Source organism: Hypomesus nipponensis, chromosome 14, assembly GCF_054491055.1.
Source record: "Hypomesus nipponensis isolate SF chromosome 14, ASM5449105v1, whole genome shotgun sequence".
Taxonomy (NCBI): Eukaryota; Metazoa; Chordata; class Actinopteri; order Osmeriformes; family Osmeridae; genus Hypomesus; species Hypomesus nipponensis.
In genome coordinates, this window is record NC_140374.1 from 1,467,432 (window position 1) to 1,494,637 (window position 27,206).

Below are 27,206 nucleotides of genomic sequence, written 5' to 3' on the forward strand. Positions count from 1 at the left end.
GATGTAGCTTCGCCCTGCTAGGACACTCTGAGCAGTGATGTAGCTTCGCCCTGCTAGGACACTCTGAGCAGTGATGTAGCTTCGCCCTGTCTAGCTAGGACACTCTGAGGTGTGACATGTCTGTGTTATCAGGTGTACCTTTATTAGGGCTATTTTCTAACCAGATACAGGGCAGGAATTTCCCATCCGTTATCGGTGTTGCACGAGTGTTGGGTGCACAGGAGCAAGCATGCTGGTTACTGATAGACTGTTTTTATCATCTCTCTCTCTGTCCCTCTCTCTCTGTCCCTCTCTCTCTGTCCCTCTCTCTCTCTCTCCCTCTCTCTCTCTCTCTCTCTCTCTCTCTCTCTGTCCCTCTCTCTCTCTCTCTCTCTCTCTCTGTCCCTCTCTCTTGCTCTCTGTCAGGCTGATGAATGTTAACTGAAGAGGGGAAAATGAGTTATGACACACTGATCATTGTCCATCCATGGAAACAATAAAGAAAACCAATCCTGCCTCATCATCACCTGGGACATGTCATGTTTAGTTATGTCAAATGTGTAAATTATAAATTATATAAAAATCAATTGTTTTCTTAAACTTTTTTAGTGGATTAAGTCCACTATTCACGCTAAAAGCTGTTTTATGTTTTACCATATCACCAAGTCCTTCCTGTCCTCACAAAAATACCTTATATTTAATCATAGTCAGCAGTTCTATCTCCATCATAAAATAGAACAGTGAGAGTAGAGACAGTAGTTTGTTTGTCCAGTGATGGACATTCGGTTATGGTTTTGGGATGTTTGCCTTTAATTATTATTCAATGTACAGTATTGGTATAATCTATTAAGAAAGGCATTTTATGATAATTGGCCCTACAACCACATGATCTTTCCCTCTTTATTTATAAACATTTCAACTGTTTAGTTGGTCTTGCAAACAATTACGAGAAACATGTTTTTTTCATTTATATATATTTTTTCTTTTCCAAAAGCAACGATGGTGTGCGTTATTGTAAACTGCAGTTCGTTCACTTTGTGAAGGGAAATGGTTAGGAGGTTAGGGTGAGGTCAGAGGGTAAAGGACTATTCACCCAGGATTCTCGATTGTACACAGCCATCTTGGATCTAAGAGGAGAAGGGAAGTTAATGCGGTAATTGCCTTTTTTATTTATTTTTCACCCTATATAAAACGTTCGGTACCACTAAAACAATTTCGCTTTAACACGCGTTTCTTAGTAGTTCTTGCTCGTTGGTTCTGGTGTGTTTTGGATGACTTTACGGATTTAAATTCGAGCCGTCACCTGTCTCTGTTTTGTCTGACTGTAGGAGCTGCTACAGTACTTCGTGCTACTAGACTAGTAACATTAGCTGGCTTACATCTGAGACCCAAAGAGGAGGGACGGGAAAGTGTGGACGGAACGGGTTCGGAGGCATCACAGGCCCAACCTGCACGCCACTCGTTACATTTAGTAGCAGTCAGCTGGCCGAACCGAAGCTTGTTTAGTTTCAGGAGGCACCCCTTGGTGATGCTAGCTTGTTGTAGCTAGTCAAGCAACGGTAGCATAGCTAGCTGGAAATCATCCTCACAAATGACATTTAGGCTAGCTAGCATCGGCCATCCGTAAATTTAGGGTATAAACAACCATTAAATAGATTAATTGCAGGATCTTGCTTGTTAGTTAGCGCACTCGCCAACTGCTTAGGCAAGGCAACTGTAGGTATTTATAGTTGCATACACATTTACTAATCTAAAGTGATCCAGTTACACGTCGCGAATGTTTACATTTTACATGTCTCTGATGGATCAGAGGTGGTGGGATGCGTTGCGGCAGCATGCATTATGAATTACCAGCAGGCTTTTTAGCGTAGTCTAATAATAGTAGTTAGGGGAAGGTATTTAGAATGGGTCATACATTGCTGCTAAAGAACCATCACCAAGACAGGAATTAGTGTCATCTGGACTTATCCTTAGCCCTGTGTGTTCTTACATTAATGACAGCTGACCAGATACCTGATCCATCAATTTATATTGTGAGCATGTCGGTGTATGTACATCAGTGTGGCTGGGTTAGTGTGTGTGTGTGTGCTCATGGATGAGAGGAGACTGAATTAGCTGAACGTATGTGTGGACTTCTTGCAACACTGAGCTGCATGTCTTGGTTCTGAGCAGTCAAGACAGGGAGCAGCAGTGTTGTTGTGTCATTCTCATGTTGTGTCTCCAACCACAGGTGACAAACGGCATGTACGGTGGTACGTTAAAGAAGTTTGTAGAGATTGTAGAGGTGGTGGACACTGACTTTCCAGATGAGAGTATGTACTACAGCCAACCGCCGATGTTCCCCCATCGGTCGGACAAAGATGTGAGTTCCCTCTCCACTGTGTCTGACCTGCAGAGACGCCTTCTCTCTGCTGTCACTGAGATTCACACCATCATTAACACTTACACTGTACCATGCTTAGTTAGCATTCAGTTGGAGAAGGGTAAGACACCGGGCTGTTTGGGAGGATGTGACACGTGTTGCTGCGCTGTGGTTGACGTCTCTGTCTGTCTGTCTGTCTGTCTGTCTGTCTGTCTGTCCCTCTGTGTCTGTCTGTCTGTCTGTCTGTCTGTCTGTCTGTCTGTCCCTCTGTGTCTGTCTGTCCTTCTGTGTCTGTCTGTCTGTCTGTCTGTCTGTCTGTCCTTCTGTGTCTGTCTGTCTGTCTGTCCCTCTGTGTCTGTCTGTCCTTCTGTGTCTGTCTGTCTGTCTGTCTGTCTGTCTGTCTGTCTGTCTGTCCCTCTCTGTCTGTCCGTCTGTCTCCTCCAGATGTTGTCGTCGCCTTCGTCTTCGTCGTCGGGACAGCTGTCCCAGCTGGGTGCCAGTCTGTATGGTCCACAGAGTGAGTCCTGCCTTCATCTCCGCTCTGCCAGTCTGCCCTCGTCTCCGCTCTGCCTGTCTGTCCTCACCAAGACCACAGGAGTCTAGGGGAGCGGACGTGATCACATGACAGAACTCGTCCTCCACTTACCTTGTAGTTGAGCATTGCAGTTGTGTATCTGATAATGAACTTTAAGTTGATAAAATGTTTGCTAGAGGTGCATAAAGTGTGGTGAGTGCTAAAGGTAACTGGAGACACGTAACACCAAAAGGGAACTCAAAACACTGTCAGTTGTCAGTCCTGATCTAGAGGATCCAGCATTGAACAGAGGGGTCAGTACAAGGATATAGGGGTTTGTTTGAAACTTGCTATCAGAGCTGAATGTTGACTCCTCTCTTGTGTTGCAGGTGCACTGGGGTTCTCCATAAGAGGCCTGGGAACCAACACTCCCCAGCTCCCCCGCAGCCTCGCACAGAGCACCCAGCTACAGAGCCACATCCCCCCCACCACAGGGGGGCCCACCATGTCCCTTCACACCCCTCCATCGCCAAGCAGGTGTGTGTGAACCGGACGCTGATCGTTTTGTGTGTGTTTGTATGTGTAGGAAGGTAATCTGAGGGAGAGAGTGCGTGTGAACCAGAACGTTTGACTCCTATCCACCTGCAGCCATATGTCAGCATGATCACCATGTTTACAACACCAGCCCCACTGCTGCACAATGGCTCCCTAGCAGCATTAAGAATCCTCTGAGAGGAAGGCTTGAGGAGGTAACTGAGTGTGTCTGCAGGGGCTCCTTGCCGATGAACACGAGGAACATGCTGAACCACAGCCAGGTGGGCCAGAGCATCGCCCTGAGCAGCCAGGTGGGCCAAAGCATCGCCCTGAGCAGCCAGGTGGGCCAGAGCATCGCCCTGAGCAGCCAGGTGGGCCAGAGCATCGCCCTGAGCAGCCAGGTGGGCCAGAGCATCGCCCTGAGCGGCCAGGTGGGCCAGAGCATCGCCCTGAGCGGCAGAAGCAGCAGCATGGGGAGTTCCGGCCTGGGCAGCCCCAGTCGCTGCTCGCCCAGCATCATCTGCATGCCAAAGCAGCAGCCGGCACGCCAGCCCTTCACCATCAACAGGTGAGCTAGTCCTGAACCAGCACCAGGTGAGCTAGTACTGAACCAGCACTAGGTGAGCTAGTCTTGAACCATCATCAGGTGAGATAGCACTGAACCATCACTCGGTGAGTTAGGCTTGAACCATCACCAGGTGAGCTATTACTGAACCATCATCAGGTGAGCTAGTACTGAACCATCATCAGATGAGCTAGTCCTGAACCATCACCAGGTGAGCTAGTCCTGAACCATCACCAGGTGAGCTAGTCTTGAACCATCACCAGGTGAGCTAGTCTTGAACCATCACTAGGTGAGCTAGTCTTGAACCATCATCAGGTGAGCTAGCACTGAACCATCACCAGGTGAGCTAGTCCTGAACCATCTCCAGGTGAGCTAGTCCTGAACCATCACCAGGTGAGCTAGTCTCGAACCATCACCAGGTGAGCTAGTCCTGAACCATTACCAGGTGAGATAGTCTTGAACCATCACCAGGTGAGCTAGTCCTGAACCATCACCAGGTGAGCTAGTCTTGAACCATCACCAGGTGAGCTAGTCTTGAACCATCACTAGGTGAGCTAGGCTTGAACCATCACCAGGTGAGCTATTACTGAACCATCATCAGGTGAGCTAGTACTGAACCATCATCAGGTGAGCTAGTCCTGAACCATCACCAGGTGAGCTAGTCTTGAACCATCACCAGGTGAGCTAGTCCTGAACCATCACCAGGTGAGATAGTCTTGAACCAGCACCAGGTGAGCTAGTCCTGAACCATCACCAGGTGAGATAGTCTTGAACCAGCACCAGGTGAGCTAGTACTAAACCATCACCAGGTGAGCTAGTCTTGAACCATCACCAGGTGAGCTAGTCCTGAACCATCACCAGGTGAGATAGTCTTGAACCAGCACCAGGTGAGCTAGTCCTGAACCATCACCAGGTGAGATAGTCTTGAACCAGCACCAGGTGAGATAGTCTTGAACCAGCACCAGGTGAGCTAGTACTGAACCATCACCAGGTGAGATAGTCTTGAACCAGCACCAGGTGAGCTAGTACTGAACCAGCACCAGGTGAGATAGTCCTGAACCCTTAAGAGGTGCTTCAGGACAGTTGTGGTCGCTACGGGTAAATGAGAAGGTAACAGTAGCCCACTGACCATCAAACGGATCATCTGCTCATGTAGATGTAACGTGTTATAGCAGACAGACATTACTATGGATATGGATAAACATGGATCAAGGATGTGTCCTCTGCTGGATAAACATGGAATGATGATATCTCTCCTGCTGTCTGCAGCATGTCGGGGTTTGGAATGAACCGGAACCAGGCGTTTGGGATGAACAACATCTTCAACGGCACAGGTTAGTGGTCCTGCTTGTGTGTGAAGGAGTGGACTCGGAGCTGTCTCCTGGGAGCCAGTCTCACCTGTCTGTCTCCACGTGTCTCACCTGTTTGTCTCCACGTGTCTCACCTGTCTGTCTCCACGTGTCTCACCTGTCTGTCTCCACGTGTCTCACCTGTCTGTCTCCACGTGTCTCACCTGTCTGTCTCCACGTGTCTCACCTGTCTGTCTCCACGTCCTCTCAGACGGCAGCGAGAATGTGACGGGGCTGGACCTGTCTGACTTCCCAGCGCTGGCAGACAGGAGCCGGAGGGAGGGTGGAGGAAACCCCACGCCGCTGCTCAACCCCCTGGCAGGAAGGGCTCCCTACGGTGAGCCTGCTCCTCCTCCACACCACCCGCTCCCAAACCTGCATGTTCTAGACGTTTCCCTGCCACAACACACAGGATCATAATGAATGGGTGGTTCTCAAGCTCAGTAGAAGCCTTATTTATTTGAATCTGCTACTCCTTTCTCCTCCTCCTCCAGTCGGCATGGTGACGAAGCCGTCGAACGACCAGAATCAGGACTTTTCCATCCACAACGAGGACTTCCCCGCGCTGCCGGGAGCCAACCTCAAGGACCCGGCGCTGGGGGGAGAGGAGGGCAAAGCTGTGAGTGACGTCATGTGCTACAGGACAGGACAACCGTGGACACCTGCAGTTCAAACAGCCCAGAGGCTGACTTCCTCTCATCTTAACTCTCCCATCTCTCCTCCTTCCTTCACTCCCTCCTTCACTACTACTTCTATCTACTCCTGCTTCAGAACCTGAATTCCACAAGTAAGAACTCGTCCAGCAGCGACGGACCCAAGTTTCCCGGAGACAAGACGAGCTTGGGCCAGAACAACCAGAGGAAAGGCATCCAGGTGCTGCCGGACGGTGAGACGTCCACCCTGCTGCCGCCACACCGCCAAACACTGGCAACCCTAACTTCATCTGTTCCCACCCTCACCAGGGAACACATAGTGGGTTTTAGAACCCAGTTCTGGGCCCGGTCTGTCCCTGAGAGGCTGTGACCCTGAGAGGCTGTGACCCTGAGAGGCTGTGACCCTGAGAGGCTGTGTCCCTGCGAGGCTGAGAGGCTGAGAGGCTGTGTCCCTGAGAGGCTGTGACCCTGAGAGGCTGTGACCCTGAGAGGCTGTGACCCTGAGAGGCTGTGACCCTGAGAGGCTGTGACCCTGAGAGGCTGTGACGCTGAGAGGCTGAGAGGCTGTGTCCCTGAGAGGCTGTGACCCTGAGAGGCTGTGACCCTGAGAGGCTGTGACCCTGCGAGGCTGTGACCCTGAGAGGCTGTGACCCTGAGAGGCTGTGTTCCTGTGCTGTGGAGCCTGGTAGCAGCCTGGTAGTAGCTGTGGTGTGTGCTGGTGTCCTGACTGCCCCTCCTCCCCCTGCAGGCCGAGTGACCAACATCCCTTCGGGGATGGTGACGGACCAGTTTGGGATGATTGGCCTGCTGACGTTCATCCGGGCGGCGGAGACGGACCCTGGCATGGTGCACCTGGCCCTGGGCAGCGACCTGACCACCCTGGGACTCAACCTCAACTCACCTGAGTACGCACGCACGCACGCTCACACACACACACACTCAAACACACACTCTTACTCTCCAGAGAAATACAGCTGTTTACTGTTGTGGGTGATGGTATTCATGCTGCAGTGTGAATAAAGAGTGTAATGATCTCCCTCCACAGAAACCTCTACCCCAAGTTTGCTTCCCCGTGGGCATCAGCTCCATGTCGACCACAGGACATCGGTAAAACCACACACACATGCTCACACACACACACACACATGCTCACACACACACACACACATGCTCACACACACACACATGCTCACCCACACATGCATACTCACACACACATGCACAGCCAACACCAACATTCATGTTAACCATGTTCCCGTGTTCCCCCAGATTTTCATGTTCCCTCAGAGTATCTCACCAACATCCACATCAGGGACAAGGTATGTCTGAGCTGGATATATATAAAGTAAACAGCAATCTAGATCATATATGTATAAAGTAAGCAGTGATCTGGCAGTGTATAAAGAAAGCAGTAATCTGGGTGTGTATAAAGTAAAGAGTAATCTTGGTGTGTATAAAGTAAATGGTAATCTGGGTGTGTATAAAGTCAGTGGTAATCTGGGTGTGTATAAAGTAAAGAGTAATCTTGGTGTGTATAAAGTAAATGGTAATCTGGGTGTGTATAAAGTCAGTGGTAATCTGGGTGTGTATAAAGTCAGTGGTATTTTCCTGTCAGCTGGCAGCCATCAAGCTGGCTCGGTACGGGGAGGACCTGCTGTTCTACCTTTACTACATGAACGGAGGAGATCTGCTGCAACTGCTGGCGGCCGTGGAGCTGTAAGTATCTCCCTGCCTCTGCCCTCTCCCCTTCACCTGCCTCTGCCCTCTCCCCTTCACCTGCCTCTACCCTCTCCCCTTCACCTGCCTCTGCCCTCTCCCCTTCACCTGCCTCTGCCCTCTCCCCTTCACCTGCCTCTGCCCTCTCCCCTTCACCTGCCTCTGCCCTCTCCCCTTCACCTGCCTCTGCCCTCTCCCCTGCCTCTGCCCTCTGCCATCTCTCCTGCCTCTGCCCTCTCCCCTTCACCTGCCTCTGCCCTCTCACCTCTACCGTCACATAGATCTGCCCCTACCGCAATCTACCGCTGTTCCAGTAACACACATCAAGAAGGACAGATGGAAAAAAATAACATGATTCTTGTATTGTAAATGTGTTAGTCAGGAAGACAGATTTACTGTAAGACATGATTAATGGACTGTCTCTCCACGTCCTGTCTCTCCACTTCCTGTCCTTCCTCCAGCTTCAACCGGGACTGGCGCTACCACAAGGAGGAGCGGGTATGGATCACGCGGGCCCCGGGCATGGAGCCCTCTCTGAAGACCAACGCCTATGAGAGGGGAACATACTACTTCTTCGACTGTCTGAACTGGAGGAAGGTAGCCAAGGTAAAGGTATTGGCTTCAGTATCTGCTTCCCTCACTCGTCACCAACAGTCAACACTTCAGAGGACCTCCACATTTTGTCAGCTCTCACACAGTGACTCCCTCTGTCTCTCCCTGTCTCTCTCTCTTCTCGCTCTCTCTCTCCTTCCCCTTCTCTCCCTCTCTCCCCCCTCTCTCCCTCTCTCCGTCAGGAGTTCCACCTGGAGTACGATAAGCTGGAGGAGAGGCCTCACGTGCCCTCCACCTTCAACTACAACCCAGCCCAGCAGGCTTTCTGAGCCCCCCCCCCCCCCCCCAGGGCCCCGCCCACCTCCCTCCCAGGGCCCCGCCCACCTCCCTCCCAGCCTGGGGGTGGGAGGGAGGTGACCCAGACGGATCGTTTTTATTCCTTGAGGATCTTGGCTCATTGACTGCAGAGGAGGTCCCACTGGAACAGAGCCTTTCCAAATGGTGTGCTGCCCAAATACCCACTTGGTTCCTTTTTATTCTTCGTTTTCATTTTCCTCGTCTAGTTTGGAGGATCTGTGGTAAGTTTTACATCTCAGCACCTGGTGGTGCCGACCCACAATCCACAAACGACACTTGCAGTGACAGGACAAGGGGTATGCCTCCATTTTTTTCCTCCCTCAGAAAGTGTTACACAAAGGACTACCAACCGTTCATGAGAGCGTCAAGGCCGAAGAAACGCAATGTTCATTGTTGCACTATATTTAGTAATAAAAGAACACAAAAATTGTTTGTGCTTTTTATGTGAAAACACTCCCCCGCTTTGTTCTTAGAAAGACGACCAACCTAGTCGTCACGTCTCCTCCTCCTGTACATTCCCTCTCTCGTTAAACATCCACTCAGCCCCCTCCTCTCTTTGTGGATGTTTCCTGTCTTCAGTGGACCCAGACTAGAGACTGTTGTGAACGTTCTGTCAGCAGGCAGACAGCCTCTGCTGGACCGAGAGGACCAAGTGTCGTTGTTTAAACACTTTCCACTCTTTGTTACTATTTTGTAATAAATGTGTACATTTTTGTTTTTTAATTTTTTGGACATCACATAAATAAAGATGTATGTAGGAATGTGTGTATATATGATATATATATATGTCTATATATATATATATATATATTACATCTATTTTGGAAAAAGTGCTGCCCATTCTTGCACCTCGTTTTCAGGAGGTGAGTGGGGAAGCAGTGTGGATTAAACACAACATTTCTGGATCTGCTGGACCAGGTTTAGCATTTGGCCAAATACCACAAGAGAAATACAAAAGACAAAACAAGGAGAGGCCTGACTCCAACCAAGGACATTCACCTTTCAAACAGCTGTCAGACCGTGAGCACGGAGGAAGAGGCTCTCAAGCTGTTTAAACGGCAGCATTTCATAGGAAAAGGAAAAACACAATTTGATGACAAAAAAAGAAATTATGATTGACCAATCTTGTATTTTCAGAGGTTCAAAGCTTCTTTGTAATAAAGCAGTCTAGTCTTTCCTGCTCCTCTGTCTTCCTGTCCCCTGGACATCAGAACACACTGGTGAGGTGCATGCTGGGAGACTCAGTCAGAGCACACAGTTGAGGTGCATGCTGGGAGACTCAGTCAGAGCACACAGGTGAAGTGCATGCTGGGAGACTCAGTCAGAGCACACAGGTGAGGTGCATGCTGGGGGACTCAGTCAGAGCACACAGGTGAGGTGCATGCTGGGGGACTCAGTCAGAGCACACAGGTGAGGTGCATGCTGGGAGACTCAGTCAGAGAACACAGGTGAGGTGCATGCTGGGAGACTCAGTCAGAGCACACAGGTGAGGTGCATGCTGGGGGACTCAGTCAGAGCACACAGGTGAGGTGCATGCTGGGAGACTCAGTCAGAGCACACAGGTGAGGTGCATGCTCTGCTCCTGCAGGTGGTCGTCTCAGACCCACAAATACAGAACTGTGCAAACATCTTATGAACAAATCACTTAAACAAAAATGCTACAAGAATTAACACAATGAAAATATTTGTCCAACTTTGCACTTTCACACTGCCGCACAAATACAGAAGACATCATTTTCATGGAGAAAAAAAACATGGGGTGCCTAAGACTTGAGCTACACAGTACTGTATGTTGTTTACAACGATAGTAGCTTATATGGGTTATAGGGGTGGGAATCTTTTGGTACCTCACGATTCGAATCGATTCTTGGGGTCACGGATCGATACTTTTTTTCTTCATTTTTGTGAATTGACTGAAAAGACTGAATCCTGATATCTCCCCCCACCCCTAGTAGGTTAGGCTATTATTATGACAGGTTTTGATCATGCTACCAGGGACTGTCTTGGGGAGCAGGACCTTAGAAGACATTGTCCTGTCATTGTTACAAAATGACAAACTTCAAACTTGGTGTTGCCTGGTACGTAATTCACAATGAAACCCCAATTTTTTTTTTACATAGTTTATTTAAAACTATTCATTAATGCAACATTTAAATGTCTACTATACACCACTTAACATTCACAAATGCCTTTGATTTAGAAAAAGTAAATATAAAACAACAGTACAGGGTCTTACATCTGATTAGCGGTGAGAACGACTTGAAGCACGTTGGAATCAGAACGCACTTCATCATCTAGTCAGTTCAAACCTGAAACGATACAGATCTTCACTGGTCTAGTACAGGTCTCCATCTGATCTCTGGATGAAGAATCAGAACCCAACCAGTGAGCCAACGGAGTGAATCACGCAGCGATTTAGTCCACGTTACGGTGAAATTAGGAGATCATTTCCAGACCAAGTTTTAAATTAAATGAACCATCACCCATATATCTGCATCCAAAGTGCTGACAAGAAAGGCTGTCGGATGATGACTTGAGCATGTTTTTAGACCCTGCTTCATCACTTAACAGTTAAATATGAAACACTGTACTCAACAAGGCACGAAAGCGAAGACAATGTCATAAGTAGACTTCTGATATCCAGTTTAAAAATGTTTGTATCCATGTTAAAGGGCATTATTTCATCAGGACCGACGTGGTCACCCACGTGAGCCACACAACCAGCACTGGCAGGATATTATGGAACGACATTTTGACTTTACACTATGTTATTCCATTTTGATGTCATGCATACATAAATATACTTCAACAAATCATCATAACCAGATGAAAAGGGTCTTAGCCTTGACAGGACATGAGGTATTTAGTAGACGGTAACAACATGGCACACAATCTAAACATTCATGAAATCTTGATGATTAAACCGCAAAGCCTCTTGTCAGAGAAACACGGCAGCAAGTTAGGGTTGCTCACGACAGTGGAATCAAGATCTATAAGACGAAGGTCCTGTGTGCGTCGTAAGACCAAAAAGACGCACACTTGTCATCATCGTCTGAATCCCAGAGGTGGAGAACTTTCCATGCTGCCGATCTGCAGACCTGGACCTGCAGAACAACCCAGGACTACTGAGCATGACGTGGATTTCAAATTCTCATTCACTAATTTGAGAAAGAAAAAAAAAACACAAAAAAGGAATATGTAAGTGCGATGCCTGGCCAGCAGCACACTGAGGAGTTCTGCTGTTATTCAGAGGGGGGTCATGTGATGCTGATGACACACAACCAGAAACACACGGAAAATGTCAACATGGTTCCAGAACAGTCTTTCTGTGTTCCAGAACACTGTCTCGGTTCCAGAAGAGTCTCTTGGTTCTAGAACACAGTGTCTCTCAGACAAGCTGGCGGTTGTTGGAGATCCCAACGTGAGAGAGCCGACGTCGGCGCGCTGGGTCTCCTCCTCTCAGGTGTTTCCAGGTGTGTTCTGAAGTACTTCCTCAAGTTCTGTCACATGACTGATAACTGAACTCTGACCTGCAGCCTCTGGCGTGTCACTTCCCTGCAGGGTCAGAGGGGGAGGAGCCATCAGAGGAAGGAGCAGATCTTAGCCTACCAGCAGCGTCTGCTAGGACAGAAGATCAGCAGGATTAGAAACGCTGGTCACAGTTCTACAGTCGCACTGATCAATCCAGGGTTCAGGCCAGCACAACTGTTTGATTTTTCACTCCAAAAGGCCGATATATGCACACATGGGAACGCCCTCGTCTCCGTGGAACGCCCTCTACGAGCTCTCCGTCAGCCCTCGGAGAGCCTCAGAGAGCTTGATGTGCACCTCCTCAATTTTCTAACTATCCGTCGTAATTTCGGAGAGCTATGGAGACCCCCTTGGCTGTGATTGGTCAGTATTAAGAACTGCTTGCGTCAGGGGCGGGGTTGCCGTGATAAACAGGAGGAACAGAATCCTTTGAGCGCCGTTGCTGTACGTTTTTATAATTCATATTTCAACTAAACAGATCATGTAAATCAGCATCTGAATTAAAATGTGGCGAGAAATGGGCAGTGTAGTTGCTGCAAATTTCCTCCGACTTCTTGGTAACCTAATTAAATAAACACTCGACGACGTCTTACAAAAAAACGTTGCGCCACCTACTCTTCTGGCGGTGAATTCTTTTCAGCACCCACAACCTACGGAGAACCATGAACGCAGTGTATCCGTCCGTATTCTTTGCGCCCGCCCATCCATAACTGAGACGCAGAAACATATTGCGGCCTTAAGATGTCTCACATGCAAGCTCTGGCGCTCTAAGAGTCGTACTATAAAAACTCCCTCACACCCCCTCCCTCACCCCTGACCCCCTCCCTTACTCTTCACCCCCTCCCTCACTCCTGACCCCCTCCCTCACCCCTGCCCCCCTCCCTGCCCCCCTCCCTGACCCCTGACCTTTGTCCTTCTTCTCCTGCGTCTCCTCTGCGGCCGTCTTGTCGGCTCTGAAGAAGATGCGTGCGCTGCTCAGCGAGAAGTGCAGCAGCTCAAACTCCTGCAGGACAGAAAGGTCACAGCAAGGTCACAGCAAGGTCACAGCAAGGTCACAACACGTCATGCTTCATCAAAGTTGAGGTAAAAGGTCGTCAAAGTCAAGTTCGCACACTGACAGAAGTCGCTCAAATTGAAATGCTCAACTTCCTCAAGGCTTCAGTTTTTTTTTTTTTAAGAACACAAATATAAAAAATTAAACAAAAGACTATATATAAACATATATAAAACCAAGAGTGATACATTCACGAGTTTCCATCCACAGCAGGTTACCGTGGTAATGGCAGCCCTTGTAAATCAATACAGACGAACTTAACTAAACGAACGAATGAGCGGACTAACGCATCTCCCGCTTGAGGTTCATGGTCTGCCTACCTGCAGGTACACGTCAAGCCTCTTCTGGGTGAGGTTCATGGTCTGCAGCAGCTTCTCGTCCTGGCTGGTGGCCTGGACGCTCTGCTCCTTCACCACGGCGTTCATCTCCTTCAGGTACTTTTCCCTGACCGCCTGGAACCAGTGCAGCGAGTCAAACTCCAGGTACTGGTCCAGCAGCTTGAGGATGTAAGCCACTCCTGGGGGAGGAGGGGGGGTGGACAGACAGCAGAAAGAGATTTTTAGGAATCGACTTCTCAGAAAAGAGAGATTTGGGAGAATTGAGGTTTAGGACCCCCCCGTCCCGGCGTACCCATGGCGAAGCCGTCGTCCGTGAAGGCGGCTCCGCCTTTGTTCTTCTTGTTGAGCTTCTCCTTGCAGCCGATGGAATGTTCCACGAAGTTCACCGTCTGGAGAACACAACGTGAGTCAGGGGTTAGACACTGACGCTGGAGACCAGAGGGAGATAATAGTCTGTCTGAAAAGATGTGTGTGTGTGTGTTAGAGTAAAGTGAAAGAGAGAGAGAAACGGACCAGTGGAGGTACGATCATATAGAAGTTCCTCAGGTGCATGTTCTTGGCACTGCGGAACTCCGGGGCGAACACTCCCACCAACATCTTAAAATACTCGGTCCCTTCAGCCGAGTTACTGGTCAGGTCTCCTAGCACGCTGTCCAGCACGCTGCAACACACACACACACACACACACCTCTGACTGTCCCGTCCCTCTAACACACAGAGGAGGCGCTAGCTCGTGTGGGTGTGGCGTACCTGGCTGCCTTCTGGGTCTCCTCAGACAGGCCCTCCTCCTTCACCAGCTCCTCAAAGTTCACTATGTCCTCCAGGTCAGGCACAAACCTGGCAACCCCAGCCCCCATCAAACACTGGTTAGATCCAGACTCACCCCAGCCCCCATCACACACTGGTTCGATCCAGACTCACCCCAGCCCCCATCACACACTGGTTAGATCCAGACTCACCCCAGCCCCATCACACACTGGTTAGATCCAGACTCACCCCAGCCCCCATCACACACTGGTTAGATCCAGACTCACCCAAGCCCCCATCACACACTGGTTAGATCCAGACTCACCCCAGCCCTCATCACACACTGGTTAGATCCAGACTCACCCCAGCCCCCATCACACACTGGTTAGATCCAGACTCACCCCAGCCCCCATCACACACTGGTTAGATCCAGACTCACCCCAGCCCCCATCACACACTGGTTAGATCCAGACTCACCCCAGCCCCCATCACACACTGGTTAGATCCAGACTCACCCCAGCCCCCATCACACACTGGTTAGATCCAGACTCACCCCAGCCCCCATCACACACTGGTTAGATCCAGACTCACCCCAGCCCCCATCACACACTGGTTAGATCCAGACTCACCCCAGCCCCATCACACACTGGTTAGATCCAGACTCACTCAGCAGAGACAGAGCAGAGACAGAGCAGAGACAGAGCAGAGACAGAGCTGCGTACCTAATGGCACTGCTGCAGCAATGCAGTCCTCCTGACCGGATCATTCTCACGTAGCCCATGGCATTACCTGGGGGAGGAGGGGCCGCAGGGGGGGGAGGAGAGGAGGAGAGGAGGGGAGGAGGAGAGAGGGGAGGAGGAGAGGAGGGGAGGAGGAGAGAGGGGAGGAGGAGAGGGGGGAGAGACAGAGGTATGTGTTGATTGCATTACAAACAGGAAACCCATCTGACACCATGAATATACGTGTGTGTGTGTGTGTGAGTATGGGGTTGTGTGTGTGTGTGTGTATGGGGTTGTGTGTGTGTGAGTATGGGGTTGTGTGTGTGTGTGAGTATGGGGTTGTGTGTGTGTGTGAGTATGGGGTTGTGTGTGTGTGTGTGTGTATGGTGTTGTGTGTGTGTGTGAGTATGGGGTTGTGTGTGTGTGTGTGTATGGTGTTGTGTGTGTGTGAGTATGGGCGTGTGTCTCACCGATCTGGCTGATGAGCTGTCTAAACTGGTCCAGGTAACTCTGTCCCTCGGGGGTGAGGCCCAGCTTCCTGATTCCACGGTTGAACTTCTCCGCCCGTTCAAACGGGTACTGGACCGTCGTAAACACACCCACCAGCACACACACACACACACACTCCGTTTAACACACAGGCACCTGCAGGGGCTGGGGTCCAGTCTCTGAGCTTCAGTGAGCTGAGAGACCAATCCAGACTGCGGAACCCTCTAGACTTACCTTCTGGTCTGACTGGTTATTCTAGACTGTTACCTTCTGGTCTGACTGGTTATTCTAGACTTACCTCCTGGTCTGACTGGTTATTCTAGACTGTTACCTCCTGGTCTGACTGGTTATTCTAGACTGTTACCTCCTGGTCTGACTGGTTATTCTAGACTGTTACCTCCTGGTCTGACTGGTTATTCTAGACTGTTACCTCCTGGTCTGACTGGTTATTCTAGACTGTTACCTCCTGGTCTGACTGGTTATTCTAGACTGTTACCTCCTGGTCTGACTGGTTATTCTAGACTGTTACCTTCTGGTCTGACTGGTCCTTTGTCTCCCTGAAGAAGCGGATGTCTTTGATGAGTCTGGACTTGATGTGCTCGTCATACATGAACTGACTGAAGATGTAGAACTTCTTCCTCAGGAACTGGTAGGTGAAGTTCACCTGGTGGAGGTGGAGAGGAGGAGAACCAGAGTACTAGGTGAGTTCTAGACAGTGAGGTGATGTTGTATGTTGTGTATGTAGAGCACGCACACACAGGTGATCTCTGTCAGAAGCACACAGATCAAAGATCTCCCTCCCTCCTCCTCCTCCCCCTCCCTCCCTCCCCCCTCCCTCCCTCCTCCCCCTCCCTCCCTCCCTGCTCCCCTCCCTCCCTCCCCCTCACACACCCCTCCCCCTCCCTCCCTCCCTCCTCCCCCTCTCACAGCCCTCCCCCTCCCTCCCTCCCTCCTCCCCCTCACACAGCCCTCCCCCTCACACAGCCCTCCCCCTCCCCCTCACACACCCCTCACACAGCCCTACCCCTCCCTCTCACACAGCCCTCCCTCCCTCTCACACAGCCCTCCCTCCCTCCCTCCCTCCCTCCCTCCCTCCCTCCCTCCCTCCCTCCCTCCCTCCCTCCCTCCCTCCCTCCTCCCCCTCACACAGCCCTCCCCCTCACACAGCCCTCCCCCTCCCTCTCACACAGCCCTCCCCCTCCCTCCCCCTCCCTCCCTCCCTCCTCCCCCTCACACAGCCCTCCCCCTCCCTCTCACACAGCCCTCCCCCTCCCTCCCTCCCCCTCCCTCCCTCCTCCCCCTCACACAGCCCTCCCCCTCACACAGCCCTCCCCCTCACACAGCCCTCCCCCTCCCTCCCTCCCTCCCCCTCCCTCCCTCCCTCCTCCCCCTCACACAGCCCTCCCCCTCACCGTGGTGTTCATGATGCCCGTGCCGTGGGTGCGGATGGAGTTGGCGATGTGTCGTATGTTGATGGTGTTCAGGTGCTTGTTGTTGCTCGTCTTCTCTATGAAGATCTGAGGGAGGACCACAGAGGAGTGTGTACAGCAGCTGTGTGTGTGTGTATGTGTGTGTATTGATGTGTGTGTATGTGGGGGGGTTACCTGGTTGTTGAGGTTGTAGAGATAACGAGACACAAACACATGGATGTTTCTCATGATCTCCAGAACATCCAGCCCCTGGTGGAGACACGTAGGATTCAACACACACACACACACCTCGCAAACACACACGCCTAACACACACACACACACCTCGCAAACACACACACCTAACACACACACACACACACACACCCACACACACCTCGCTAACACGCACAACTAACTCACACACACCTCGCAAACACACACCTAACACGCACACACACACACACACACACACCCACACACACCTCGCTAACACGCACGCCTAACTCACACACACCTCGCAAACACACACCTAACACACACACACACACACACCTCGCTAACACGCACGCCTAACTCACACACACCTCGCAAACACACATCTAACACGCACACACACACACACACACCCACACACACACCTCGCAAACACACACGCCTAACACACATACCTGTTCCAGGGTCTGGCTGGGCAGGTGAGCCTCGGTCATCACCAGGCCGTAGCGCTGGGTTGCCAGGTTCCTCATCTCACTGTAGGTGGCCCAGTCATGCAGGGCCACGGTGGTCAGGTTGTAGAAGGTCTTATCCAGGTAGTGGGTCACATAGGCTGGAAACACACAGCTTGGTTATCCTGGTGGGGCCCGACCAATCACTCCCATTCAAAACAGTTTTATTATCTCTAACCACTAACCCTAACCTTTAAAGTAATTCTAACCGCTAAACTCCCTGACAAAACTAAACTTGTGAGGACATTTGGTCCCTACAAGGTAGCTTAAACAAGGTGACACACACACGCCGTCAGGTGACCAGCCAGGTGTGCAGGGCAGCGTACCTTTGATGTGGATGAAGCGGTTGAAGAAGCGGACAGGTTTGAGGGAGAACAGCTGTGCCAGGTCCTTCATCCCCACCTTGAAGGGGTTCCTGTCGTCCAGCTTCAGGTGAGTGTGCACCGACAGACGCAGGTCCTTCTCTATCTCCTTACACAGCTTATCCAGCAGGTGCTGCGAGGGGGGGAGGGTAGAGCGAGGGGGGGAGGGTGGAGCGAGGGGGGGGAGGGTGGAGCGAGGGGGGAGGGTGGAGCGAGGGGGGGGAGGGTAGAGCGAGGGGGGGAGGGTGGAGGAGAGGAGGGATGGGAGGATGGCCTCAGTAGGGGTCATGCACGCACAGACAGCAACATTTTATTCTACAACATCCCCTCTCCCCGCCACCCCATTCCACCCCTCACCTCATTGAACACCTCCATGATCTCCTGGTCATAGCTGTCCAGAAGCTGGTCACATGACTCCATGTGTTTGGCGTACAGCATTGTGGGTACGCTATCCCTCAGGGCACTGAACATGTACTGAGACAGGACACACACCATACACCACCTGGTTACACCACCTGGTTACAGAGGAAATGGCCTGTGTGGGGTAGAGTGTCGTATGGGTGTGTGAGGTAGTGTGGTAAGGGTGTGTGACAGTGTGTGGTATGGGTGTGTGAGGTAGTGTGGTAAGGGTGTGTGACAGTGTGTGGTAAGGGTGTGTGAGGTAGTGTGGTAAGGGTGTGTGACAGTGTGTGGTAAGGGTGTGTGAGGTAGTGTGGTAAGGGTGTGTGACAGTGTGTGGTAAGGGTGTGTGAGGTAGTGTGGTAAGGGTGTGTGACAGTGTGTGGTATGGGTGTGTGAGGTAGTGTGGTAAGGGTGTGTGACAGTGTGTGGTAAGGGTGTGTGACAGTGTGTGGTAAGGGTGTGTGACAGTGTGTGGTAGGGGTGTGTGAGGTAGTGTGGTATGGGTGTGTGACAGTGTGTGGTAAGGGTGTGTGAGGTAGTGTGGTAAGGGTGTGTGACAGTGTGTGGTAAGGGTGTGTGACAGTGTGTGTGGTATGGGTGTGTGTGGTGGTGGAACCCTAACCCCAGGCGTACATGTATGCGAGCAGCGTCCACTGCATTGTCGTACACGTCGTCCAGGTAGATGGGGAACACTGCTCTGTGCCAGTACAGGAAGCTGCAGTCACACTGAACTTTGACCCTGCGGAGCAGACAGCAGCAGTCACACTCAGGAACACTCAGGAACACTCACAAGACAGTGAACATGTTCATCTGTAAAAGACTTCAATATGTCATTGTTCTGGCAATGTAGTCATCTGTTTGTGTGTCTGAAGGTGTGTGTCTGTGTGTGTCTGTGTGTGTCTGTGTGTGTCTGTGTGTGTCTGTGTGTGTCTGTGTGTGTGTCTGTGCTCCTCTCACCTCTCCCTCAGCTCGCTGATCAGGTCCAGCTTCTTCAGGCCCAGCTGCAGAGGAAGCAGCTCCTCGTCCTTGAAGGTTTTCTGTGAGGGAACAGGAAGTCTCTCTGTCAGAGCAGGAAGTCTCTCTGACAAAACAGGAAGTCTCTCTGACAGAACAGGAAGTCTCTCTGTCAGAGCAGGAAGTCTCTCTAAGAGAACGGAAAGTCTCTCTATCAGAATGGTGCAGTGGACATAGGGGATGCTGTGTTTCAGAGTGCTGTGGACACAGGAGGTGCTGTGTTTCAGAGTGCAGTGGACACAGGAGGTGCTGTGTTTCAGAGTGCTGTGGAGTGGCTGTGTGACAGGACGTCTCCTCACCATCTGTGTTCCCACGCTCAGGGCCAGGGCCACCACCAGGCGGCGCTCTTTAGTGCTGGGCCCGTTCAGGGCGTTCTCTGCCAGGACCAGGGAGGACAGGACGTCCAGCCGCTGCTCGCTGTACTTCTTATCCGACACCACACGCTTCTGCAGGGGCAGGAAGCGCAGGAAATCATTCTGTGGGGGTGTTGGGTGTTCCTGGGTGTGTCAGTGTGTGTCAGTGTGTGTTAGTGTGATGGTAGTGTGTGTCTGTGTGTTAGTGTGATGGTAGCGTGTGTGTTTGTGTGATTGTAGTGTGTGTTAGTGTGATGGTAGCATGTGTCAGTGTGTGTTAGTGTGATGGTAGCGTGTGTCAGTGTGTGTTAGTGTGATGGTAGCGTGTGTGTTTGTGTGATTGTAGTGTGTGTTAGTGTGATGGTAGCATGTGTCAGTGTGTGTTAGTGTGATGGTAGCGTGTGTCAGTGTGTGTTAGTGTGATGGTAGCATGTGTCAGTGTGTGTTAGTGTGATGGTAGTGTGTGTCTGTGTGTGTTAGTGTGATGGTAGCGTGTGTCAGCATGTGTCAGCGTGTGTCAGCGTGTGTTAGTGTGTCAGTAGTGTCAGTGTGTGTCAGTAGTGTGTGTCAGTGTGTGTCAGTGTGTGTCAGTGTGTGTCAGTAGTGTGTGTCAGTGTGTGTCAGTGTGTGTCAGTGTGTGTCAGCGTGTGTCAGTAGTGTCAGTGTGTGTCAGCGTGTGTCAGTGTGTGTCAGTGTGTGTTAGTGTGTCAGCGTGTGTCAGTGTGTCAGTAGTGTCAGTGTGTGTCAGCGTGTGTCAGTGTGTGTCAGTGTGTGTCAGTGTGTGTCAGAGTGTGTCAGTAGTGTCAGTGTGTGTCAGTAGTGTGTGTCAGCGTGTGTCAGTGTGTGTCAGTGTGTGTCAGTGTGTGAGTGTCCCGGCGGTACCTTGGCCGTGGCGATGGCATGCAGGGCCTGGGACTGCAGCTGCTGGGTGATGTGGGAGACAGAGTCGGCCACCACCATGGACCGCCGGTGGAACATGTGCTCCACTGCCTGCACAGGAAATGACATCACATGTCTGTGTTTAGGGCATCTTTGGGACAATTCTGTTAACATCAAACATCTGCCCTTCACTTGATCAGTCCAGCCTACACACACACACACACACACACAGTAATCACATTTTAAGTTGTATTGATGCGGTTTTCAAGCGTGATTTGGATGACAAGGGTTCCATCTCCATGGTTAAGACACGTCCTGTGATGTTGTTTACAGCTGACATGAAAGGAGTTGGGTCACCAGGTAGAGGATGAAAGGGAACGTTTGTCTTGAGGCTTCTGATCACCCTGTGGGCCAGCTTACCCTCAAAAGTACTTTTCGGTATTGAATACATAATTTGTATTAATACCGCATCTTGACTATTTGAGCATACAGTGTCTTCAGAATTCTTCCATTACACACACACAAATTAAAGATACACAACCAGTAACGATACGCACACACACACACACACTAACCTTGAGAAGCTCCACCAGCCTGCAGAGAGCTTTGACGGAGGTCTTGGTCATGGGCCTCTGCATGGACATGTGCAGGTTCATGGTGGTCTTGATGATGGTGCTGATACTGTAGGCATACAGGATGCCCTGGGGACCAACACACAATCAGGACTGTCATCCATCCCTCCCTCCCTCCCTCCATCTACCCCCCCTCCCTCCACCCTCCCTCCCTCCACCCTCCCTCCCTCCACCCTCCCTCCATCTACCCCCCCTCCCTCCCTCCCTCCCTCCACCCTCCCTCCCTCCACCCTCCCTCCCTCCACCCTCCCTCCCTCCATCTACCCCCCCTCCCTCCACCCTCCCTCCCTCCCTCCATCTACCCCCCCTCCCTCCACCCTCCCTCCCTCCACCCTCCCTCCCTCCCTCCCTCCATCTACCCCCCCTCCCTCCCTCCCTCCCTCCATCTACCCCCCCTCCCTCCACCCTCCCTCCCTCCCTCCATCTACCCCCCCTCCCTCCACCCTCCCTCCCTCCATCTACCCCCCCTCCCTCCACCCTCCCTCCCTCCATCTACCCCCACTCCCTCCACCCTCCCTCCCTCCATCTACCCCCCCTCCCTCCACCCTCCCTCCCTCCATCTACCCCCCCTCCCTCCACCCTCCCTCCCTCCATCTACCCTCCCTCCACCCACCCTCCACCCCTCCCTCCACCCACCCTCCACCCTCCCTCCCCCCACCCTTCATCCCTCCACCCTCCATTCCTCCCTCCCTCCATCCCTCCCTCACCTGGACGAAGATGTTGCAGCGTCCGCTCAGGTCCTCTGCCAGCCTGTCGCTGCGCTGCTCCTTAGACAAGATGGCCTCCATCTTCATCATCCAGGATGTCACAAACACGTAGTACGACTGGACGTCCCTGGAGGTCAGACCGGAGACACGGACTCACTAGGACACCAGTACAGCTGGCAGAACTACATTCTTCTGCAATGGTTCTTAATTTATTCTTATAATATTATTCTTATTTTAACGTTAAGAGATTGATTGTTTGGTTGCTAGACTGGTAAAGCATTGGACTACAGATCAGTAGTTCACAGGTTTGAATCCCCGTGTTTGACTGGATGGCAGCGTGAGTCCCAGCTGACTGACTTGGTGAGCGTCTGGGCCTTGTGCTGGAGGAAGGCGTCTCTCTGCGCTCTGATGGCCTGTAGGCTCTTCCTGTCCATCAGCTTGGCAGCGGCGGGGACCTTAGCGACGAGGAAGGCGTCTGGGAACCAGATGATGTTGGCGGTCAGGGTGACAGCAGGAACCTGCGAGGGTAGGAACACACACACGAGGAGTTCTGCTGCCTGATGCACAGTGTGTGTGTACTGTATATGTGTGTTTGTACTGTTTGTGTGTGTGTGCACTGTACGTGTGTCATAAAGGAGGACAAAAACGAGAGAGAGAGAGAGAGAGAGAGAGAGAGAGAGAGAGAGAGAGAGAGAGAGAGAGAGAGAGAGAGACAGACAGAGAGAGAGAGAGAGAGAGAGAGAGAGAGAGAGAGAGAGAGAGAGAGAGAGAGAGAGAGAGGGAGTCTCCCCACTGTACCTTTTTACAGACGTCTAGCAGAGCCTTGTAGAGCTTCTTGTCTATCGTCCTGAAGATGTGAAAGTGAAGCACGAAGAGACCACACACTCCTGCATACTTATCCCTCTGGTCGATCTCTGAGGGCTCGCCTGGAACACACACACACACACACACCACAAACACACACCACAAACACACCACAAACACACACCACAAACACAGCGGTCAACATTCAGAGGCTGAAACAGACTGTTGTCACCAGACAGCTCAAGACACGAACATCAGTGCCCTTCCTGTTGAGGGCGTGTTCTCACCGATCTTGGACTCAACGTTGGTGAAGATGGTGCGGATGTTGAGGGCAAACTCCTCGGCAAAGGCACTGTTCTTTGACACGCAAACTCCTTCTCCTGGGTCATCAAACCTCTGCTCCACACACGCCTGTCACACACACACACAGGACCAGGAACACAGTATGAGGATTATGAACCTACATTGGCTACTAGCCTCGTAAAATACTGTAAAGTATTATTTTATGGTCTGGTAGGTGGTTTTCTACACTCCTTGCTCCTACTGTGTTTGAGTGCTCACACACTCATCCTAGCCTTGGTTCTGACACACAGGGGACACAAACGCTGGCTGTGGCAGTCAGAAGACACGTCCTCCACACCTGGAAGATCATGCCGTCCAGCAGCTGTCCCTCCAGCCTCAGCAGGAGCTTCTCAAACGGCTTCAGCTTCTCCTCCGGGATGGAGAACTTCCCAGGGTTGTGGTGCACTGACTTCAGCAGCCTGCAGGGGGCAGTCACACCACGCATCATTCAGCACCGACCTCAACCTTGATATGTGTGTCATTATGTGTGTGTGTGTGTGTGTGTGTACCTCTTGTACATCTTCCAGTGGTCCTTCAGGGTGGTGTGGTTCTCCATGATCTCATCCAGCGTGAGCAGAACCACCAGCAACTCTCCCAGGTGCTCATACACTGTCTGCACACACACACACACACACGCAGGTACACACACAGGCAAGCACACACATATCAAAACTATTGCATGGGAGATAAGTGATATGAAAAGACAGCAAAGCCAAGAGGAAAAGAAAACAGCAAATACCTGAAAATGAACCCCTGAAGACTCGATGATTTTGGTTGCACCCCTACCGATAGAAGAGAGTCAAGCAGTCAGTTCTGTGGCTTGTCTAGTTTCCAGAACAGAAGTGACCAACCCCTGTTTCTCACTTGTTGCTGTTGTAGAGGGCCGCCAGCTGGTGAACAATGTTGACCACAACCTCAAAACACCGAGCCACGAAGCAGGATAGCTCCTGAAGCACACATATGGAACCACGGTGAGCACACCGTCCCAACTGGGATCGGATAAAACTCAGTGTTCTGCCATAAACCTACAGTACTGTGCAAAAGTCTTGTGTACAAAAAAATATAAATTTTCAAGTGAAGCAAAAACCCTTGGAGAAATAAGTACATGGAAAGACCAAACAACATTTTCATCAAAATGTCACTTTTTGTTAGACTGCTGAACAAAATCAGAAGACAACATCCTAGACAATATTCATGTAAAAACCTTGGGGGCCATAGACCTCTGCACAGTGTATATTGTGCCGACTGACCTGGAGGAAGGAGATGAACCTGCCCATCTGCACCTGCAGCTCCCCCTCCAGCACACTGCTGTCTGACACTGTCACAGAACACACACAGTGAGCACACCACCCAAGGTCACCACAGGGTCATGTCACCTTCCACACCAGTGTCAATTAAAACACAGTTAAGGATATCCACACCTCCTTCACCATAGTACAGCAGACCGTTGTAGAACTTTGTTTCTGCCTACAGGGGGAGACACAGATTAGCATTAGCTTTCTTCAGACAGCATTAGCATTCTTCAGACAACATGAGCATTCTTCAAACAACATTAGCATTCCATCAGTAAATCACTAGCATTTCATCAGTAAATCACTAGCATTCTTCAGGGCTTTCAATTTACTGAAAACAATGCTTGACAAATATTCAAAAATACCTAAAGTTGAAAGCTTTGTCTTTTACCTCATATTTGAGTTTTTTCACCTCGCTGCAGAGCGCTGCGTAGACTGTGATGACTTTGTTCAGAACCTGAGAGAAGCCAAACGTCAAATTAAAGCCAGGGTAGGTCACATTTCTGAGATGCACTTTTTGCCATATTTGCAACAAAAAAACAACAACATTCTGATAGCAATCAATACATATAAATGTTTGACAGGAAATTCAAATCTATCGGATATCTGTGGGCATCGCAGGACATCTGTGAGAGACTGTAAAAAAACACAACAAATCATTAAACTCTAAATTTACCTACCCTGCCTTTAAGATATCACATTATGATCATTTGAAAAAGAGCCCTAATGTTGTTTAGGAGTATCTCATGCCCCAGCCTCCCGTGTAAGATGAGGAGTTCCAGTTTAGTATTCCAGCTACAGAGGAAGTGTTTAGAGGAAGTTGGACGGTGGCCAGATCACAGTTATGGGCATTTTCAACACACTTGTCAGGCGTCATTAACACAGATTACACCAGGCGCACATTCACTGCTGAATGTGTTATGATTCTCGATTCACTTCTATTCCTCTGATGTAATAATGGATTTAAGAGGGATTCTGCCGCCATCTTACCTTGTTGTCTGTTTTGATCAACTCCAACAGGGAGGACTGCTCGTATGGGAGAAGCTAGAGGAGTCAAGGAAGCATCACTAGTGAGAATGGGATTACAGGTGAAGAGTAAATGGACAGCATTTATCTGAACAGAGCCCACTGTAAATACTGACATTCAGGGCTATGGGGTCCAAGGTGAAGTCCCAGACGTCTCCAATGGAATCGTCCAGAGCATCCTCTATGCCCCTCAGGTGACGGGTGTACTCTTCCAGGAACCTGCCATAGTTCTTCAACTGCACCTCGGTGTGGATCTCTGAGGACGGAGAGCATTAACAGTATGCAACATGAGTTTCGCTCGGACTGGGGAAATGTAGACGATAAACAAGATCATTCTGAGGGATGTCAAGTCTGTCGGACTTTGTATTAGCAGTGATTTCTGGTTATTCTTTTCACGATCAATTCAAAAACAAGAAAATGAAACACTTGCTAGTATTAGACTAGTTTGAGTGAAACTAACAACGTAAGTATCCCACTCTGTTGATGATAAGTCTTGTTAAACCGCAGGCAGTTTGTTTGTTAAGCTATCCAGCTTGGTAGGCTTGCGTGCTGTGCTGGCTAGCATGTAAACAACCTGTAAAGCTAGCCTATGGAAATAATTGAGGAATACGTCGACAGACAAGTTTTTATTTGGAACTTCATAATCATATCATAATATCCAAGATTATGAAGTAAGCCAGTCAGACGAACCAGGTCAAGAGTCAGCCAGTCCTAGTAACTAGCTAGGACTAGCTAGTAAGTTTGCTGTTCCTTCTGTAATTAGCCCCAGCTATAAGTTGACAGCAAAGGCATTGCGATGATAAATCATGCACAGTAGCTGTTTAGCTCCTTACGATTTTATCGTCATACTTACTCTGAGATCCATCATCAAATCGATCAAATTCCCAATCAGGAGAAATACTGTCCACCGCCATCGTACTGTACTGTATTCCTGCCCCACTGCACTGCGCTGGTGTTGCAGGCTAGCTGCTACTTGTGAACTGCAGGTTCGGCGACAATCTGATGATTTGCCTCATGACTTCACGTGATCACGCAGTCATGGGAAATGTAGTTCTTTGTCTTCTTCTTCTTTTAGTGTTATGGCAGATTGCAACTAACGTTTAAGAGGTGCATCACCGCCACCTACTGTTCAGAAGTGTGAAGCTGCGTCCTACCCTACCATAAATAAACATAGAAACCGTATAAACGGGAATTGTAGTTTTCAAGTGGACAAGGGTATTGTTGTCAAAGCCATATACAATCTATAAGTGTGTGTGTGTGTGTGTGTGTGTGTGTGTGTGTGAGAGAGAGGTAAATAAAGGCTGTGCATCTTATAGTTTGAGACAGACAAAGGGAACACAGATAGACTGAAAGAGGTTGTCTGTGCAAATATGTCAAATTGAGAGAGGGGGGGTGCATGCCTGAGAATGAGAGACAGGGAGAGAAGGAGAGGGAGAGAGAGAGCGAGAGAGAGAGAGAGAAAGGGAGGGGGGGAGAGAGACAGAGGGAGGGACACAGAGAGAGAAAGAGAGGGAAAGAGAGAAAGAGAGAGAGAAAGGGGGGCGGAGGGAGGTAGGGAGAGAGGGAGGGAGAGACGGAGAGCGAGAGAGAGGGAGGGAGAGAGAGAGAGAGAGAGAGAGAGAGAGAGAGAGAGAGAGACGGAGAGCGACTCCACTCCACAGACATGACGAGACTTCAGCCGTTCAGGAGGAGAACACAGATGGGCAGAACAGAGAAGTGAGAAAAACCTTTTTTTGTCCTTTACTATTATATGTTCCCTCGCTTCAGGTAAGCAACCATATCATATTTCCTGAAGCAACT

At 50.5% G+C, this 27,206-nt stretch overlaps 2 protein-coding genes across 8 annotated transcripts; one reads left to right on the forward strand and one right to left on the reverse strand.

The window, feature by feature from the left end:
• Positions 1-1,029: 1,029 nt before the first annotated feature.
• cnot2 (CCR4-NOT transcription complex, subunit 2) lies at positions 1,030-9,761 on the forward strand. Of its 3 annotated transcripts, none has more exons than XM_084671264.1 (15): positions 1,030-1,132; positions 2,210-2,341; positions 2,786-2,858; positions 3,245-3,392; positions 3,625-3,957; positions 5,224-5,288; positions 5,515-5,640; positions 5,798-5,922; positions 6,075-6,189; positions 6,705-6,861; positions 7,002-7,063; positions 7,226-7,275; positions 7,572-7,672; positions 8,134-8,284; positions 8,467-9,761. In XM_084671264.1, the coding sequence occupies exons 2-15, from the start codon at positions 2,222-2,224 to the stop codon at positions 8,551-8,553; spliced, it is 1,713 nt and encodes a 570-aa protein (XP_084527390.1). In that variant the 5' UTR covers positions 1,030-1,132; positions 2,210-2,221; the 3' UTR covers positions 8,554-9,761. The 3 variants fall into 3 exon arrangements, with proteins under 3 accessions (XP_084527390.1, XP_084527387.1, XP_084527389.1); XM_084671261.1 differs by having other exon boundaries at positions 1,081-1,132; positions 1,308-2,341; XM_084671263.1 differs by having other exon boundaries at positions 1,086-1,132; positions 1,308-2,341; positions 8,134-8,278.
• Positions 9,762-10,248: 487 nt separating this feature from the next.
• On the reverse strand, positions 10,249-26,416 carry washc4 (WASH complex subunit 4). Of its 5 annotated transcripts, none has more exons than XM_084671259.1 (33): positions 26,260-26,416; positions 25,523-25,662; positions 25,371-25,424; positions 24,772-24,837; positions 24,510-24,555; positions 24,339-24,406; positions 23,953-24,035; positions 23,828-23,870; positions 23,598-23,701; positions 23,387-23,507; positions 23,034-23,157; positions 22,741-22,868; positions 22,300-22,460; positions 21,943-22,069; positions 21,179-21,304; positions 20,607-20,714; positions 19,671-19,817; positions 19,315-19,394; positions 18,991-19,096; positions 18,313-18,429; positions 17,920-18,088; positions 17,540-17,694; positions 17,064-17,138; positions 16,872-16,976; positions 15,989-16,123; positions 15,441-15,549; positions 14,974-15,040; positions 14,255-14,341; positions 14,018-14,165; positions 13,797-13,893; positions 13,487-13,683; positions 13,019-13,115; positions 10,249-12,199 (listed from the first exon to the last, which is right to left on the reverse strand). In XM_084671259.1, exons 1-33 carry the CDS (start codon positions 26,318-26,320, stop codon positions 12,129-12,131), a joined length of 3,522 nt encoding a protein of 1,173 aa, XP_084527385.1. In that variant the 5' UTR covers positions 26,321-26,416; the 3' UTR covers positions 10,249-12,128. The 5 variants fall into 5 exon arrangements, with proteins under 5 accessions (XP_084527385.1, XP_084527384.1, XP_084527386.1 ...); XM_084671258.1 differs by having other exon boundaries at positions 10,249-12,202; XM_084671260.1 differs by having other exon boundaries at positions 10,249-12,136; positions 15,441-15,571; positions 15,987-16,123.
• Positions 26,417-27,206: the final 790 nt, after the last annotated feature.